Source organism: Chelonia mydas, chromosome 8, assembly GCF_015237465.2.
Source record: "Chelonia mydas isolate rCheMyd1 chromosome 8, rCheMyd1.pri.v2, whole genome shotgun sequence".
Taxonomy (NCBI): Eukaryota; Metazoa; Chordata; order Testudines; family Cheloniidae; genus Chelonia; species Chelonia mydas.
In genome coordinates this window covers 84741261-84759491 of record NC_057854.1, presented here as the reverse complement: position 1 = coordinate 84759491, position 18231 = coordinate 84741261, and the positions used below count along the sequence as shown (strand labels likewise).

The 18231-nt window shown below is 41.6% G+C and overlaps 1 protein-coding gene across 5 annotated transcripts in view; it reads right to left on the bottom strand.

The window, feature by feature from the left end:
- The window catches only part of NEGR1 (neuronal growth regulator 1), a 600029-nt gene that overhangs the window by 225802 nt on the left and 355996 nt on the right, over positions 1 to 18231 (bottom strand). For all 5 annotated transcript variants that reach the window (XR_006283270.1, XM_043520871.1, XM_007063440.4 and 2 more), the window contains exon 3: positions 8847 to 8972. Coding sequence is in view for 4 of the 5 variants with exons in the window: in XM_043520871.1 (XP_043376806.1) it covers positions 8847 to 8972 (126 nt within the window). In the remaining variant the exon portion in view is untranslated. The remainder of the gene's footprint in view (positions 1 to 8846; positions 8973 to 18231) is intronic.

Sequence of the window (18231 nt, the reverse complement as noted above, 5' to 3'; positions counted from 1 at the left end):
TACCATCTCCTCCATAAACTTATCGAGTTTAATCTTAAAGCCAGATAGATCTTTTGCCCCCACTGCTTCCCTTGGAAGGCTATTGCAAAACTTCACTCCTCTGATGGTTAGAAACCTTCGTCTAATTTCAAGTCTAAACTTCCCAATGACCAGTTTATATCCATTTGTTCTTGTGTCCACATTGGTACTGAGCTTAAATAATTCCTCTCCCTCTCCGGTATTTATCCCTCTGATATATTTATAGAGAGCAATCATATGTCCCCTCAACCTTCTTTTAGTTAGGCTAAACAAGCCAAGCTCCTTGAGTCTCCTTTCATAAGACAAGTTTTCCATTCCTCGTATCATCCTAGTAGTCCTTCTCTGTACCTGTTCCAGTTTGAATTCATCCTTCTTAAACATGGGAGCCCAGAACTGCACACAGTATTCCAGGTGAGGTCTCACCAGTGCCTTGTATAACGGTACTAAAACCTCCTTATCCCTACTGGAAATACCTCGCCTGATGCATCCCAAGACTGCATTAACTTTTTTCACGGACATATCACATTGGCGGCTCATAGTCATCCTATGATCAACCAATACTCCAAGGTCCTTCTCCTCCTCCGTTACTTCTAATTGATGTGTCCCCAGCTTATAACTAAAATTCTTGTTGTTAATCCCTAAATGCATGACCTTACACTTCTCACTATTAAATTTCATCCTACTACTATTACTCCAGTTTACAAGGTCATCCAGATCCTCCTGTAGGATATCCCTGTCCTTCTCTAAATTGGCAATACCTCCCAGCTTTGTATCATCCACAGACTTTATTAGCACATTCCCACTTTTTGTGCCGAGGTCAGTAATAAAAAGGTTAAATAAGATTGGTCCCAAAACCGATCCTTGAGGAACTCCACTGGTAACCTCCCTCCAGCCTGACAGTTCACCTTTCAGTAGGACCCGTTGTATTCTCCCCTTTAACCAATTCCTTATCCACCTTTCAATTTTCCTATTGATCCCCATCTTATCCAATTTAACTAATAATTCTCCATGTGGCACGGTATCAAACGCCTTACTGAAATCTAGGTAAATTAGATCCACTGCGTTTCCTTTGTCTAAAAAATCTGTTACTTTCTCAAAGAAGGAGACCAGGTTAGTTTGGCACGATCTACGTTTTGTAAAACCATGTTGTATTTTGTCCCATTTACCACTGACTTCAATGTCCTTAACTACCTTCTCCTTCAAATTTTTTTCCAAGACCTTGCATACTACAGATGTCAAACTAACAGGCCTATAGTTACCCAGATCACTTTTTTTCCCTTTATTAAAAATAGGAACTATGTTAGCAATTCTCCAATCATACAGTACAACCCCTGAGTTTACAGATTCATTAAAAATTCTTGCTAATGGGCTTGCAATTTCATGTGTCAATTCCTTTAATATTCTTGGATGAAGATTATCTGGGCCCCCCGATTTAGTCCCATTAAGTTGTTTGAGTTTCGCTTCTACCTCAGATATGGTAATATCTACTTCCATATCCTCATTCCCATTTGTCATGCTACCATTATCCCTAAGATCCTCTTTAGTCTTATTAAAGACTGAGGCAAAGTATTTGTTTATATATTGGGCCATGCCTAGATTATCCTTGACCTCCACTCCATCCTCAGTGTTTAGCGGTCCCACTTCTTCTTTCTTTGTTTTCTTCTTATTTATATGGCTATAGAACCTTTTACTATTGGTTTTAATTCCCTTTGCAAGGTCCAACTCTATTTGACTTTTAGCCTGTCTCACTTTATCTCTACATGTTCTGACCTCAATAAGGTAGCTTTCCTTGCTGATCCCTCCCTTCTTCCACTCCCTGTATGCTTTCTGCTTTTTCTTAATCACCTCTCTGAGATGCTTGCTCATCCAGCTTGGTCTACAACTCCTGCCTATGAATTTTTTCCCCTTTCTTGGGATGCTTCAGATAGCTTCTGCAGCTTTGATTTAAAATAATCCCAGGCCTCCTCTACCTTTAGATCCATAAATTATTCAGTCCAATCCACTTCCCTAACTAATTTCCTTAATTTTTGAAAGTCAGCCCTTTTGAAATCAAAAACCCTAGTTGCAGATTTATTTTTGTTAATCCTTCCATTCAGTTTGAATTGAATTAACTCATGATCGCTTGAGCCAAGATTATCCCCTACAGCCATTTCTTCTATGAGGTCCTCACTACTCACCAAAACCAAATCCCCTCTAGTCGGTTCAGCAACTACTTGATGAAGGAATCCATCAGCTATCACATCTAGGAAAATCTGAGCCCTATTGTTATTACTAGCACTCGTCCTCCAGTCTATATCTGGGAAGTTAAAGTCTCCCATGATCACACAGTTTCCATTAGTATTTACTTTATTAAAAACATTAAAAAGGGCTCTATCCATATCCAAATTAGATCCCGGCGGTCTATAGCACACCCCAAACACTATCCCAGGGGAGGCTCTAATAGTTTTCTTCCCCAATGTAATTTTTGCCCAGACAGACTCTGTCTTATCCATTCCATCGCTTCTTATTTCTTTACATTCTACCTATTCATTGTGTGTAGGGGGGAATCTGGCTCTGGATGCAATTGAAAATGCAGGTTTCATACCACATGGATTGATCACCCAGGGAAATCAGTATGACCATGGTTAATTAGGGTAGTGAGAACAGGGACCTATGGATGGGCAGCAGGTAGGGGGTTCCCTGTGTGTCCTGGATGGTCTGGTATCCTTCAATATCCTTCTGGTATTCCTCTCTCAAATCTCTGCAAGACTCACACTGAGCTACCCAAGACAGTGAGAGGGCATGTTCTTGTGAGGAATGTCTGCTTTGTTCCTCCTCTTCTGGGGAGACAGAGAAATACACCTCTTCTAGCAGAGTCGCAGTTCTATCCAGTGTTCTCTGTGTGGTGTTGGTGTCAGGAATGGTTTCTTCCTGCAGTCTTTTAGTGCCAGGAATGGTTAACTTCCTGCAGCCTTTTAGTGAGCGATGAGTCCAGAAATGGTCAGAATGAAAGGTCTCAGGTTGCTGTGGAGTGCATTGGTGCCACTGAAGAGAGCTCTCAAACTAGCTTGGGTAAGAATTTGGTCAGTACCAAGGCAGTGGTGGGAGTTGAAGTAGTGGTTCTTGGTATGGGGAAACTGTGCTGGAGCTTTCGGTGCAGACACAGACAGTGCTTGAGGCTTTGATATAGTAGTCAGCACCTATTATCGTTAATGGAGGCAGCACAGTCCTTGTTGTGTGTAGAGACCATTGTGCCAGTTTGGGATTTGGTGCAGACACATCAGAGCGGGACTCCTTATGACCCCGGTCTGAAGTCATCACTGAGATGCCTGATGAGTGGGGCTCATGAGAGGTCTTCTGGGAACCCGGAGTCATGTCACCAGGGCAGTTGATGCTTGAGGTGGACCCAGTAGCTGGAGCTCCTTGGATGGTCTGCCAAGGTTTGATATTGCTTGCATGGACTTTTCAAGGAGAAAAAGTTTCAGTTTTGCCTCCATTACTTTCTGGGTTCTTTCAGAGAAGACTTGCAAATCTAACCATGCTCTGGAGCACATCCCTCTCCCAGGCACAATAGGCACTGAGCATAGCCATCATTCACAGGTATTGCCTCATCACAAGAGGGGAAAACTTAAACCACAGTGATTTGGTGCTGGCTATTTTCAATTACTGTACAGGGCAGATCCTTCTACAAGGTGTTCCATGCATGGGCGGGGGGGGGGGGGAAGGGTTAAACCCCTATACAGGAAAACCTATCAGTAATCTAAGTCTAAGAGGTTTGGTTTTGTTTTGAATATATGCAAATGGCCAACGAAAACTGTAGATCAGCATCAGCCACCTTACGCAGAGCAAGGGACACAGACACTACAGGGTTCTGTCTCAGCCATCTGCTGAATGGAACTGAATGGAGGTTACAGCTGATCCACCCCTTATACTCTTGACTACGGGAAGAGTAAGTGGCAAGGGCATAGGTATTGCCTTAATGGACACTATTATTCAAAAAACATCCCGTCTTGCACACATAGGGCACATGCACTTCAACACTGGAAAATCATTTGAAGAAGTATTCTAGTCTTCTTTTAGCTCCAAGGGCGCTTAAGGGACATTGGTGACAGGAATATGTGGAATTCTGGCAGAACTGTTAAAATACACTGGACCACATATTCTTTTGTGGCAGACACTATTCAATGTAATCTGGAGAACCTGTCCAAATGACAAAAGGACATTACTCGCAGCACAAAGACTGATTTTACTATCACAGCATTACTCTTCTATCCATCCTAGGGAAAGTTTTTGCTTCCATCTAGTTGGCCTGAGCTACTGATATCTTAAGAAGAAAGAAAAGATCAGTTCAAGCTGGCTTCACTCCTGGTCATTCAATGATGAAGCAAATCTTCACAGTGCACCAGCTTATCAAGAAGGTATGAGAATTCAAGTGCCCCCCCCCCACTCCAGCTTTGACAGTATCTTGTCTCCTCATTGGCCATTCTGGTCAGGTGCCAGCGAGGTTATCCTAGCTTCTTAACCCTTTACAGGTGAAAGAGTTTTGCCTCTGGCCAGGAGGGATTTTATAGTTCTGTATACAGAAAGGTGGTTACCCTTCCCTTTATATTTATGACACCAAGTAAATGCATTTTAGTTATATACCTTGATGTTAAGAACCGTACTGACTTCAGTTTTGCCAGTGATGTAGTGCTGGTTGCTGAGTCAATGGATGAGCTGGTTATGACACTTAAAGCCCAGGAAAGCTCAGTGGAAAAGTCAGCCCAAAATTTAGTTGATGTAAAACCAAAATTATTCCCGGTGGCAATTTCAAACACACTGAGGACTCTAGCACCTTTGTGGGTGATCATCCAGTCATGACTATTGGTGATTTCACCTACCTCGGCTCTGTTGTCGATAACATGAGTAGCAGCAAGTAAGAACCTGAAGCCTGCACTGCATATGTTATCAGTACCTCATCAGGAATGTCTTTCACAAATTGAACACACTGGTAAATAGCAATATGACGCTTCGGTGCTAAAGAGCTTTAATGTTTCAGTGATAAGTATTCTGACCTATGGGACAAGCACCACACTGTCAAGATTGAAAAGAAGTTGGACACCATCTCAAAATGACTGAAAACATCAACTGGCACAAAATTCAAGCTGAAAGACAAGATACCCCTCCTAACTAAACTGGTATTGCTTTCTCAAATGATCAGTTTACGCTCCCTAAGGTTCTAAAGTCATCTGCTCCAAACATGTTCCAACTTCCCTGAGAGAATCATCTTTGACTTTGACCCAATGAAAGCAGAATGGAAAAGACCCCCTGGAAGACCTAAAACATGATGGCTGGACAGTGTTAACAGACACCTGTGCCTTACAGGTATCCTATCCCATAACGCACCAATTTTGGCTCAGGACAGAACATCATAGAGGAACATAATGCATTTGGTGTCCTCTGTGCTGTCCAAGCAACAGCATGAGAACTAACCTAGCCTAACAAGGGAGCAATACCTTGTGGATAATATGCAATGAACAAGAATGGTCTGGATGCTTCTCCTTCCAGAAACCATTAACACTACTTGACTAAAAGACTTATAGATTGTGTGGCCAAAAGGGACTATAATGATCTCTAGGATGACCTTCTGTGTCACACGAGTCATAAAATTTCATCAAGTCCATATGTTCTAGCTCATCTAGAAGTTATCTTTTAGAAAGACAAGCAAAAGTCTTTCACAAGCAATCCAGTGTATTCCCTCCCACATGGACTGAGTGCACTGGTTCTGCTGCCCTCCAAGTCTCTGGCTGCACACAAACTCATGACCCAAATTTTGATTGCAAACACAAATATGCTATAACTGGAGGGAGGTAGCTCTAACAATAATATTTACTGATATATATTTTAATACTATTATACTGTATAGACTACATAGTTACATATTTATTATTATTTTTTCAGAGCTTTTGTCTGTATTTGACTATTGGTAGTTTAGAAAATACATTTTATCCAGTTAAATGAATTACAGAGAGCATGCAAGTTACATTGCAGTAAGCAGTAATTAGTCAACTTCTTTATTGCCATTTGGGGCTTGGTTAACCTTGCCTATTCTGAGGAATTATTTTTTCTGAACATTGTTCACTCCTGATTCCTCTTAAACAGGCAAGGTTAACCAAAACTCAAATGGCAATAAAGAAGTTGACCTAGAATGTAAAATTAAAATCTATGTGACAAGTTTTAATTAAAACACAACCAAAGCACTGCTCCTCTCTTGAAAAGATAAATAGCTGAGCCAATGGGGTTGCAAGGGATTGTATCTAAAATAAAAAATACCAATTAGAAGCACTTATGAGACATTAGCAAGATGGCAGTAGGGTTCAGCTAATGTAATTCATTTTTTCAGGGAACCCTAGGGAGTTCATATTTAAAGCAACTTCATATATAAAGCTACCATTCTAAAGTCTCCCCAAGGTTTCTGATACTATTTTGATTGACATTTAGTTATAAACCATCTTTATGATGCAACTGATATTTTCTAGTTTATTAGTAGTCACTTGAAATAGTTTTCATTGTCATTGTTTTAAAGGCCAATAGTAACTTTTTCAAATCTTGTTTTGTAAAGCAAACTACTGCTCAGACTCACTTTTAGGCACACTATGCTATGTTCCACCACATACAGTAATTAATTGCATTACTCTGGTCAGTGTAGGAACACATTCATTTATCCATTCTAAATGAAAAGTATCCAAACATTTGACTAAGCAATCAGATGTAATGCCAAGTAATGTGATCTCTCCAGCAACCTTTCAAACTAAATAATTAATATGGAAGTAAATAAAAGGAAACATAATATTTTAGTTACAGAACAATCATTACATCAGTCTTATACTCCAGTAATGACAGGTTTCAGAGTAGCAGCCGTGTTAGTCTGTATCCGCAAAAAGAAAAGGAGTACTTGTGGCACCTTAGAGACGAACCAATTTATTTGAGCATATGCTTTCGTGAGCTACAGCTCCGATGAAGTGAGCTGTAGCTCACGAAAGCTTATGCTCAAATAAATTTATTAGTCTCTAAGGTGCCACAAGTACTCCTTTTCTTTTTATACTCCAGTACTGTGACATTCAGTGATAGCATACTCCCAAACAACTCAATGGTTTTCAGAAAAGTTCTTTGAAATGAGTGAGAGAGTAGAACAGACCCTTTATGTTTAAAATATATAAAAATATCCACATAAAAACATTCCAGATCCAGCACCAATGCTGTGTACCACTTTCATCTGGCAGTGGAGGGCAATCCTGCTAGACATAAAACACGGAGGATTGTCAGAGCCAAAGCTCTGCAACACGGAAGTGAAGTTCCTTCAGCAGTCAGCAGCAGAGAGAGACAGGAACTGAAACAGCTGAGGAGTGGAACTCCCTTATACAGCCTCAGGCACTGAAAGCTTGAAGCAGTTAGGGTACTGGAGCACTCCTCAATGAACACAACTTGCAATAAGGTGCTCTTGCCATCAGTGGTAATATAGAGAGGCCCCCAAAGAATATTTTTTTCTATCATACTTAAAACAGTTTAACTCTGTTAGTCACATACAAAAATTGCTTAAAAAATATAAAAAGAACTCTTTTCAGAGTGGTAGCTGTGTTAGTCTGTAACAGCAAAAAGAACGAGGAGTCCTTCTGGCACCTTAGAGACTAACAAATTTATGTGAGCATAAGCTTTCGTGGGCTAAAACCCACTTCATCGGACGCATGTAGCGGAAAATACAGTAGGAAGATACATATATATATACACACAGAGAATATGAAAAAATGGGTGTTGCCATACACACTATAATGAGAGTGATTAATTATGTGAGCTATTATCAGCAGGAGAAAAAAAACTTTTGTAGTGATAATCAGGATGGCCCATTTCCAACGGTTGACAAGAAGGTGAGAATAACAGTGTGGGGCGGGGAAGAATAAGCATGGGGAAATAGTTTTACTTTGTGTAATGACCCATCCACTCCCAGTCTTTATCCAAGCCTAATTTAATGGTGTCCAGTTTGCAAATTAATTCCAATTCAGCAGTCTCTCATTGGAGTCTGTTTTTGAATTTTTTTTGTTGTAATATTGCGACTTTTAGGTCTGTAATCAAGTGACCAGGGAGACTGAAGTGTTCTCCGACTGGTTTTTGAATGTTATAATTCTTGATGTCTGATTTGTGTCCATTTATTCTTTTACGTAAAGACTGTCCGGTTTGGCCAATGTACAAGAACTCTGTGTGTGGAATCAGAATCACAATTATTTCTTTAGATATCATGTCTGCTTGCAATTTTTCATGTATACTTTAATTTAAAACTATTTTGATAAACTATTCTGTATAACAGCATAATCACAAGGCTCAGTGGTAGTGAAATATTAAAGAATATTAAATCAGCATGATGTAAATTTCATCTTTCTTTTTTAGGTATAGAGAACTGTGTCTGAAAGATTCCTTTGTTTTTTGAGATGTTTGACAGATTACTATGGTCAGCTGAAATGAGCATAACCTGCGAGCCAGGAACTCTCATCTTGTCTCTGACACTGACTCTCTCCTGTGTCCTAAGGCAAGTCACTTAGGTCCAGATTTTCAAAAGTAAAGTTGAATTTTTGGTATCTCAGATTGTGTGTTTAACCCTATGTCTAAGGGCTGAGTTTAACAGGTGCTGAGCACCCACAACCCTCACTGACTTCAGCTAGAGTTTTTGGGTGATCACCTTCTCTGAAAATCTGGTCCAATTGTCCTAAACTGCGCACACAGAACTAGTGGTGTCAATTCCTAATCTATAAAGGCATGAATGGTGACGGGTTTCCTGAAAGAGAGAAACTCTGGGTTAAAAATAGTTTTGTGCTTACCTGATGGAGAGATATGTCTCCAAGAAATGGAAGGCTCTGGTTTCCCACTGGCCAAGCAAGTAAGTGTAACATTGCTTCCTTCATTCACAACAATGTCAGTTGAAATACGAGATATCTTCGGAGAAACTGAAATGGAACAATGAGAAACTTTAAAAAAAAGAATTTTGCATTAGATTGAAAAAGAGTGATTCATTTCCTCCAATGTCAAACATAATCTTGAAGTCCAAACTTTTGGGATTTTTTTTTATATAATTTTTATCTACATTGGTTTTCATGGTATTTTGCAAAGAAATTCTTGTTCAGAATTGCTTACTTCTAACCACAACTATTCCATCATTTATACAAAGGTACCGCCCATGGATCAGGATGCTCCATATTAAACACTAGGACAACTGCAATCTGCTCCAATTTATGAAAATGTGGAATAGCTCTCAGGTTCCTAGCAATCTGCCAGTGTAGCTCTTGTTTAGGCAAAATTTGGACATGCTCATGTTAGTCCATAATGGACATTAAATTAAAATGCTATTGTTCTCTGAAAAATGATTATGCAAAAATAGTACTTTCCTATTCATTCCATCTGCTGCCTGTGTGTATCTAGAGTTATATCTCCTCACATTAGTAAGTAAAGTAAGTTTTTATTGCTTTTTATGACTGTTGGTCCTGCAATGCCAATATAGCCAAGAGAGAGTGAGCTGGATTTCGTTTTCCTTTCTGTATCTTAAGCAGAATTGTTCAATAAATTCCATTTATAGGACTAATTAGAATATAATAAGGCTTCAGCAGTGTAACTGAAAGCATCAGTGAGGGCATAACTTCAAGACAATGGAGGTTTACAAGGATCAATGGGAGGGTAACATTTGGCCTGCAGAATCTTTATTACTGGTAATGATGCACAGTAAGACAAGAACCAAAGTTGACTTTTGGAATCCAGGCTGAGCTTTCACTTGTGAAGTGCTTTTTTAGGTATTAACTAAGCACTTTTAGTATGGAAATCATTGAAAGATAACAACAGGGAACACCACATTGCTATTTCTGCAAACACTTTTAGAGTACAGCCACATTCTCAATGTCAAACATGCAAAAAGCGATATATTCTGTACCTTGGTATAATGGAATCTTCTAGTAAACTTGATGAAACTCTAGTAATCGCTACATTTTTGTACCAAAAATGCAGTTTTCAAACAAAACTGTTCCATAATGCAAACATATGCTTGTATTACAGGAAAAAATATGATTATAATATTTCAGTTTTTTGAACAAAAATATTTACGAAGAAAAACAGATTTCTTCTCTCTTGCGGACAAAATCTATTGTCTTAACTGGGCACCTCCTTTATTAAAATTGTAGTAGCAACAACCTTCATAATGACAAAAAAATACTGAAAATGTTCAGAAGATCTGGAGTATTTAGTTTATTCCCTAAATATTATTAAGGTACAGAAACATTCAAAATAGTTTGATCATATTAGTTAAAAATTCCTGATATTTCAACCCTTACTTTTGAAGTGGAAGAGCAAAGGAAACCTTAAATTACATTAGAATCTCATTAATTATTACACCCTTTATGAAACAGAGCGTGAATAAACAATTGTTAAAGACCAAGAATACACTATCCAAAAATGCTTTAAGTTCCTTTTCTGATAACTGCAGTTTAAAGTATTTCACATGGTTGTATACAGTACTGTTAAATATACTGTAGTGTTCTATATAAGTTATTAAGTATGGAACCTCACCACAACATTATTTAATATTTGCTAAGAAGGGAGACTCAATTTTTTACATATGGATTATTGGGTTTGGCAACTAGTGAAGTCCAGGTTATTAACACTCTTCTATATGTATTATGGGATAGATTGTGACTGGACCTCTGTAGGTGCATAATACTTGAGGTGGATGCAAGGAGCCTTCTAAATTCAGTGTAGGTGTCAGCCACAACTGTAGTCCCTTGCATTCCCTGCACTAGAACAAGCCGCAGTGTTACCCCCACATCCCCAAAAGGTTTCAGGGGGAGGGTGGGCCTATGGCTCTGACCTGCACACTTGCAAGTAAGGGTTGTTGGTTCTCAAAGGTCCCGATGCAGCTCACCAATCCCTCTTCCCAAATCACACACAAGGGTCTTAGTTAAAACTAAAATCTGACCTGATGTGCACAGTGGTAAAATAGCTATAAACATATGGGATCAAACGCTGTCACCCTTCACATTTCTTTCCACAAAGGATGGAAGTAGATTAGGGGAGTGGGTATTTAGGCTAAAACAATGGACCACACCTCTGGTCTTAAACATGGCCTTTAATTTTATTCCGCTGCTCAGTACACAGAGGACCTATATAAATTCTCTACTAGCGGGTTTCAAGAAAGCCAAACTGGAATGCCACAGTACCCCATAGTTCCCCTTCTGCTTGTGACTACATGCACCACAAATTCATGATCTGGCCCACAAATTCTTCTCAGCCTTTTACCCAGTTCAACCAAGAATAGCCGATTCAAGAATAGTTTATGATTATCCCCTCAATGTTTTTTAAAAGTGGCTTGGACAGTGCCACCCCACAAACTGCATACATCAGAGACAATGAAACCAAGTTGCATTTGAGTGGGTAGCCTCTATGTTTCCTTGAGAGGAGAGGGCCACAAAAAAAAAAAATAAAATGAGCAGTTTTACATTTCTGTGTTGTAAACAGTGGGATCCATAATAGCACCAGCTGGGGCTGTGTTGTACAATTAGATTTTGTAAACATTCTTTTATCACAGTCATTTACTCGCTGAAAAGTTGCTTGAATGACTCAGCATCTGCTATATACTGTGTACCATTCTTTGCAGACATTGAATTCTGCATCAGCTAGAGACTATAAATATTGAGAATTCAGACAGAATGTGTGTCGGGCTGTCTAAGACCATAATTTACCATGAAAGAGCTAACTAACTAACTAACTAATAATAAAAAAATAAATTACTGCAGATATAGGGATTTACATTTCAAATTACTGTACAATTATTAACCATTTAATCCTAAAAGAAGCCGTATGGGAAAGGTAAGTAGAATTCCTAAAAAAGGTAATGTCCAAGTCCCCAGGCATCTGCCCTCTCTGTAGTGTTTGGAGTAAGGCAGTTCCATGCTAAAACAATAAAAGCAACTGATTAGGGCAGGCAATCGTGGGGGAACCTGTTTTGGGATGGACAGGGGGAAACAAAGACTAGAGAGAAACAAAGATTGGGGAAGCCATGTGACATTGCTAGCAGCAGCTCCGTAGGAAAACAGAGCCTGATAATTCTTCATAGCTGTTGCTAGGCATAGTATGAACTGAACATGAAAGCCTGAACTACCCCATAAACAACTGAGAAAGGAAGGAAGAAATGAATCCTGGAGTATGGTACATCAAGACAATACAATGTTTCTTTTACCCAAGACCTGGGGTCCAAATATCCTTGGTTTATAGAAGCATGTTCGTAAGCTAGTTGGGCTACAAATACCCTATGAGCCTCATTTATTACAAACGTAGGGTAAGATTAACTATTACATTTTGAATAGTAACCAGCATTTGATTTTGATGTTTTGAATTGCACCATTCAAAATTATTTTAACGATATGTACCAGGGTAAGTTTGGTCAAATAGATCTATAAAAATTGCACAGGACAAGAATCAATAAAAATAACACAGTCCAGTTTCTTTGCCACAAGAGCCTGTGTAAGGCTGCAAAAATGCAAACAAGTCAATTTTGCAGCCTTGTACAGGCTTCCAGAATAGAGAGAGTGGATGGAGCATTTATTGAATCTGGCCTACAGATACCACATACAGACATACAGAATAACATCTTTGAAAAAATACGCTTCAGCGCTTTTCAAAACTGCACTGCATGCGAAAAGCACTACTTCTCAGTCTACACAACTCCGGAAATAAGATGGAAGTTTAACAGACATTTCTAGTTAAGAGAGACAAGGTGGGTGAGGTAATATATTTTATTGGACCAACTTTTCCTGCTGAGAGAGACAAGCTTACACAGAGCTCTTCTTCAGGTCTGGGAAATGTCCTCAGACAATCTGTTCCACCTGGTATTTAGCTATGACACTCAGAGCACATTTTCCAGACTTGAAGAAAGAGCTCTATGTTAGCTCAGAAGCTTGTCTCTGTCACGAACAGAAATTGGTCCAATAGAAGATATTACCTCACCCACCATCTAATATCCTGGGACCAACACAGCTGCAACAACACTGCATACATTTCTAGTTTATTAATTACTTACATCACTGGGATTATTTCAGTAGCTGATTTTATCTGTGGAGACTATGTCAATCTCACTGATGGCCCACTTTGTTTATACTCTTCCACAATGTGAAGGGCTTCCCAGTAGGTCTCTCTGAGCCTAGGACCTACGTGTCCAACTTCCACCAAGCATTCTGACTGATAGCCCCAGTTATTTTGCCATGTGCACATGGACATAGTCAACCAAAAGCTGCCCCTATGTGTGCACAACATAGTACTAGTAAAATATAAAGAAATAAAACCCCACAAACAGCACAGTGCACCCTGAGTGAATACAAATGAGTTTGGGCAGATAAAATGGTCTTAGTGGTGGTGATGGGAGTGGGGAGGAATTCATGAAGTAATACAGGTTGTAACTACATTTGAAATACTTTAAATTGTTCTGCATGTATAATTTTTGCATGTCATCAAAATGTACTTATTGCTAAATGGTGTGATGGGGCTGGGGCTCATTGGTGGTATTGCCTAGTGGTTAGGTCCCTGTGTCACAACTCTCCCCTGTCCCCAGCGTTCCCTGCCATTGGTCGCTCAGACATGGTGGCTGTCTCTCTTCCAGTAGACAGTAACTCGGCCTCTGGTCAGGTCATCATTGAAGTCCACCCCTTTCCAGGGTAACAGTGCCCAACAAAGCACAGAAGTCCAATGTCCTCCCAAAAGGAGCTTTCTGCCCAATTCTGGGTTCCCAAAGGCCTCACACCCTTACTTCAGCACTTATAATGTCTTATCTCAAGGTACGGGAGGTTATGCCACACTTGCGGCTAGCTGGTTATGGGAGCTCAGGCCCTTTCTCTTTATCAGGCTTCAACCCAGGGCCCTATGAGTGGCAGCAATATTAAGCCCCTAGGAGTGCTCCAAAGCTGCTTCCCTCAACCGCTTCCTACCATTTACTTTCCAACTCCAGGCTGTGGTCACAGTCTCACAAATAATCAAAGAAAAGATAAAGTAAACGGTTCCTTAGCCCTTGAAGACAAACTAGTCCCTCCCCCAAATCCTGGGGGAGCTACCACTTGCAGCCCCACTCCGTGCAGCAAGGACTCCTGATGTACCCTTACTCAGGAACTCCCAGGATAGGTCCATTCTTCTACCCTATTTTCTATCCCCTCCTTTCTGAGCTATCTGGTTCTCTTCTGAATTCCTCCTCCAGCTGGAGCAGGCTCTACAGGTGCGATGGGTCAGGGGCACTTGGGCCTAAACCTGCTCCTTAACTCCTTCTATCCCACTTTGGGGTTCACATACCCCATCACAAATGGAAAGAGGAAGAAATTTTCCATTCAGTTTTATAGGAACAGAATTTTATAACTGCAAATATTTTTAAAATAAATATTGTAGGTAGGTTAGTTTCCGGTATTAAAAAACCCATATGTCACTGTGAATAAATGCAGATCTAAGTTGATTAAGCTTCAAGTTCTGATTTCATTATTTCTCTGACAAGCCAAGCAAAATTGCATTAGTATGAGCATTGCCAGCAGATCGAGGGAAGTGATTATTCCCCTCTATTCAGCACTGGTGAGGCCACATCTGGAGTACTGCATCCAGTCTGGGACCCCGCACTACAGAAAGGATGTGGACAAATTGAAGAAAGTCCAGCGGAGGGCAATGAAAATGATCAGGGGGCTGGGGCACATGGCTTACGAGGAGAGGCTGAGGGAACTGGGCTTGTTTCGTCTGCAGAAGAGAAGAGTGAGGGGGGATTAGATAGCAGCCTTCAACTACCTGAAGTGGAGTTCCAAAGAGGATGCAGCTAGGCTGTTCTCAGTGGTGGCAGATGACAAAACGAGGATTAATGGTTTCAAGTTGCAGTGGAGGAGGTCTAGGCTGGATATTAGGAAACACTATTTCACTAGAAGGGTGGTGAAGCACTGGAATGGGTTACCTAAGGAGGTGGTAGGACCTCCATCCTTAGAGGTTTTTAAGGCCCAGCTTGACAAAGCCCTGGCTGGGATGATTTAGTCAATGTTAGTCCTGCTTTGAGCAGGGGGTTGGACTAGATGACCTCCTGAGGTCTCTTCCAACCCTAATCTTCTGTGATTCTATAAACTGGGTACTGGCCACTGTTTGGAGAGGAGACTGCAAAGGCAAACCCTACAGTACTAAAATAAATGTTAGCATAGGTGTCCAGTTTGGGAAATAGCTGGAGCAGAGATTTGTATAAGTAGCAAAATTTGGATCCTGACTTGGATTTCAAATATCCCTACATTCAGTGATATTTGGATTTGAATTTTTTGTTCTGTCCATTATAAAGATATGAGCAATTTGCAAAATTTAAATCTGTATCTGCAGTTTGAACAGCCCTCAAAATTCAGGATGTATGTGTTCAGGTATGGCTGAAGCCTATCTAAACTTCCCCTGCAGTTTTAATTGGATATAGTATTACTCTTCAGTTGACATCCTAAACTACTGTGCTAAGTTGATATGCACTGTTAAGAGGCAACGAGCTTCCCACAACTAGTTGGCTGTGTTTTCATAGAGGGAGCTGTGGAATTGACTTAATGAAAATTTCATGTAAAAGTCCTACACATAGGGCTGCCAACTTTCTACTCACACAAAACTGAACACCCAAGCCCCTGCCCCGCCCTCCCCCCCACCAAAGCCCACCCTTGGCTCACCCCTTCTGAGGCCCTGCCCCCTGCTCACTCTGTCCCCACTTCCCTCTGTTGCTCACTCTCCCCACCCTCTCTCACTCACTCATTTTCACTCAGGGGGTTGGGGTGGAGGAGTGGGTGAGTGCTCCGGCTGGTGGTGCAGACTCCGGGGTGGAGCCAGAAATGAGAAGATCAGGGTGCAGGAGGGGGCTTTGGGCTGAGGCAGTGAGTTGGGATACAAGAGGGGTGAGGGTTCCAGCTGGGGGTGCAGGCTCTGTGATGGGGCCAGGGATGAGGGGTTTGAAGTGCAGGAGAGGGCTCCAGGCTGAGGGGTGGAGCTGAGGGGTTCGGAATATGGGAGGGGGTTGAGGTGTGGGAGGGGGTATAGGCTCTGGGCTGGGGATGTGGGTTCTGGGGTGGGGCCAGAAATGAGGGGTTCAGGGTGTGGGGGGGCTCTGGGCTGGGACAGGGGGTTGGAGGGTGAGAGCTCCAGCTGGGGCTGTGGGGTGGGGATGGGGATGAGAGGATTGGGATGTAGGAGCGGGGGCTGGGCTGGGATTGAGGGATTCGGAGGGCAGAGCACCGCTGCCGGAGCCCCAGGGTAGCAGTGGCAGCCGGAAGCCCCCGGGGCTCTGTCGGCAATTTAAAGGGCCCGGGGCTCCCCACCAGAGACCCTGGCCGTTGCTGCTACCCCAGGTGCTCTGGCAGCGTGGCTCCAGCGGCGATTTAAAGGGCCCGGGGAAGTAGCAGCGGCCGGAGCCTCGGGCCCTTTAAATCGCTGCCCGAGCCTTGCTGCCAGAGCCCTGGGATAGTGGCAGTGGCAGTTTCTGGCCAATGGGAGCTGCAGAACTGGGGTTAGGGGTGGGGGCAGCATGCTCCCTGACTGCCCCTATGCGTAGGAGCTGGAGGGGGGACATGCCACTACTTCTGGGAGCTGCGTGGAGCCACGGTAGGCAGGAAGCCTGCCTTAGCCCCACTGCTCTGATGACTGGACTTTTAACAGCTGAACTGATGACCAGACTTTTAACGGTGCTGACCGGAGCCACTGGGGTCCCTTTTTGACCGGGCTGTCTGGTAAAAAACTGGACACCTGGAAACCCTGCCTACACAGCACCCTATGCTGAGCCTGTCTCTCTCCTTCGTCTTCCTGCTGTAGCTGACCCACCTATGGGAAACTGGCCACAAGATGGATAAGGACAGGAATTGGCCAAAGTGTGGCTGGGGTGGAGGATAACCTCACTCATCTGTGAACACCAAAGTGGGGTGGATAGGAGCCTTCTGCCCCAGATCACTACACAGTGGTAGCTGAAGTTTTCCTTTTTCTTTTCACAATTTGTTTGTAGGCTATGAGGATGGAGTCTTCAACACAATGGATCATTTCTCTCTCATTAGCTGAGAAAAATGAAACTATTAGCCATTCTTCTCTGCTCCTTCAAACATTTTCCCAGTCAACCAAGCGAGTACCCAATCACCAAGTTAGGTTGTCCCATAACCTTATTACTCAGCATTTATACTGGATAGACTTTGATAGTCTGATCCAAGGAAAGGATGATGAAAGACTGCAGTGCAGTACTCATGACACACATGGTCTCTATTACTGTTGGAGGTGGCTGAGGGAGGGAAGGACTCTCTCTTTTAAATCAGAAGCTCAGTGTTTGTGACCACACAGCAAAGAAGCGCTGTACAGTTTCTGTGATTCACCCATCACAAAAGCTAATTTTGATGAGATACAGTCCTAAAAGCATTTTAAAAACTGGAATAAATCAAGGTGCAGATGGAGAGTATTTACAGGTACCTTGTCATAGATCACCTAAACATTTATAAACCTGATCCCATTTGTAAAAGAGAGCCCTTATAAAACAATATTTTTTATTCCTATTGAAATGCATAGTATATAACTTATTCCAAGACTGTGGAGATGGGTATCTTTTCCCTTGTACAATTCCAAGCAGATGCTCTCTCCTGAATTATGGTATTATGCTAGATCACGCAATTAACTTCTTTGGTAAATTTCCAGCATCCCTCACCAAAAGTACAATTAGTACCTTCACACCTATTCCTAGAGATTACTGGTGAGTCTCTATTAGCTATACAAACTTGATATTACTCAAAACTGATCAAGTTCAGACTCCAGGAAGACCATGAGCCCTCAGGACAACCTCTGAGACTTTCACTGCCATAGGGACTACAATCATAAAAGCAAGGAAAGCTAAGAAATAGTTCCAAGCCAGAGAGACTGCAAAGAAGAAAGAGCTTTTGAATTCTTGGACTTCCTCATCATCTAAATTCACTTAAAGTGAGGGATACACATTTTGTCACTAAAGCAAACTAACTATATTTGCAGTGCATTATTTTGAATTGGCAGAGAGAAACGCTGCCAATGTGTGGGATGGCAGGGCAGACAGGAGTCAGTTGAAAGGCAAATCTCAGGCTTTTCAATTTCCCATTACAAGTAAGTACATTACTCTTCCTTGCTGTTTGGAATAGGTTTGTACATTTCCACAGAAATAAAAACATATTTCAGAATGTGCCACAACCTAACTTT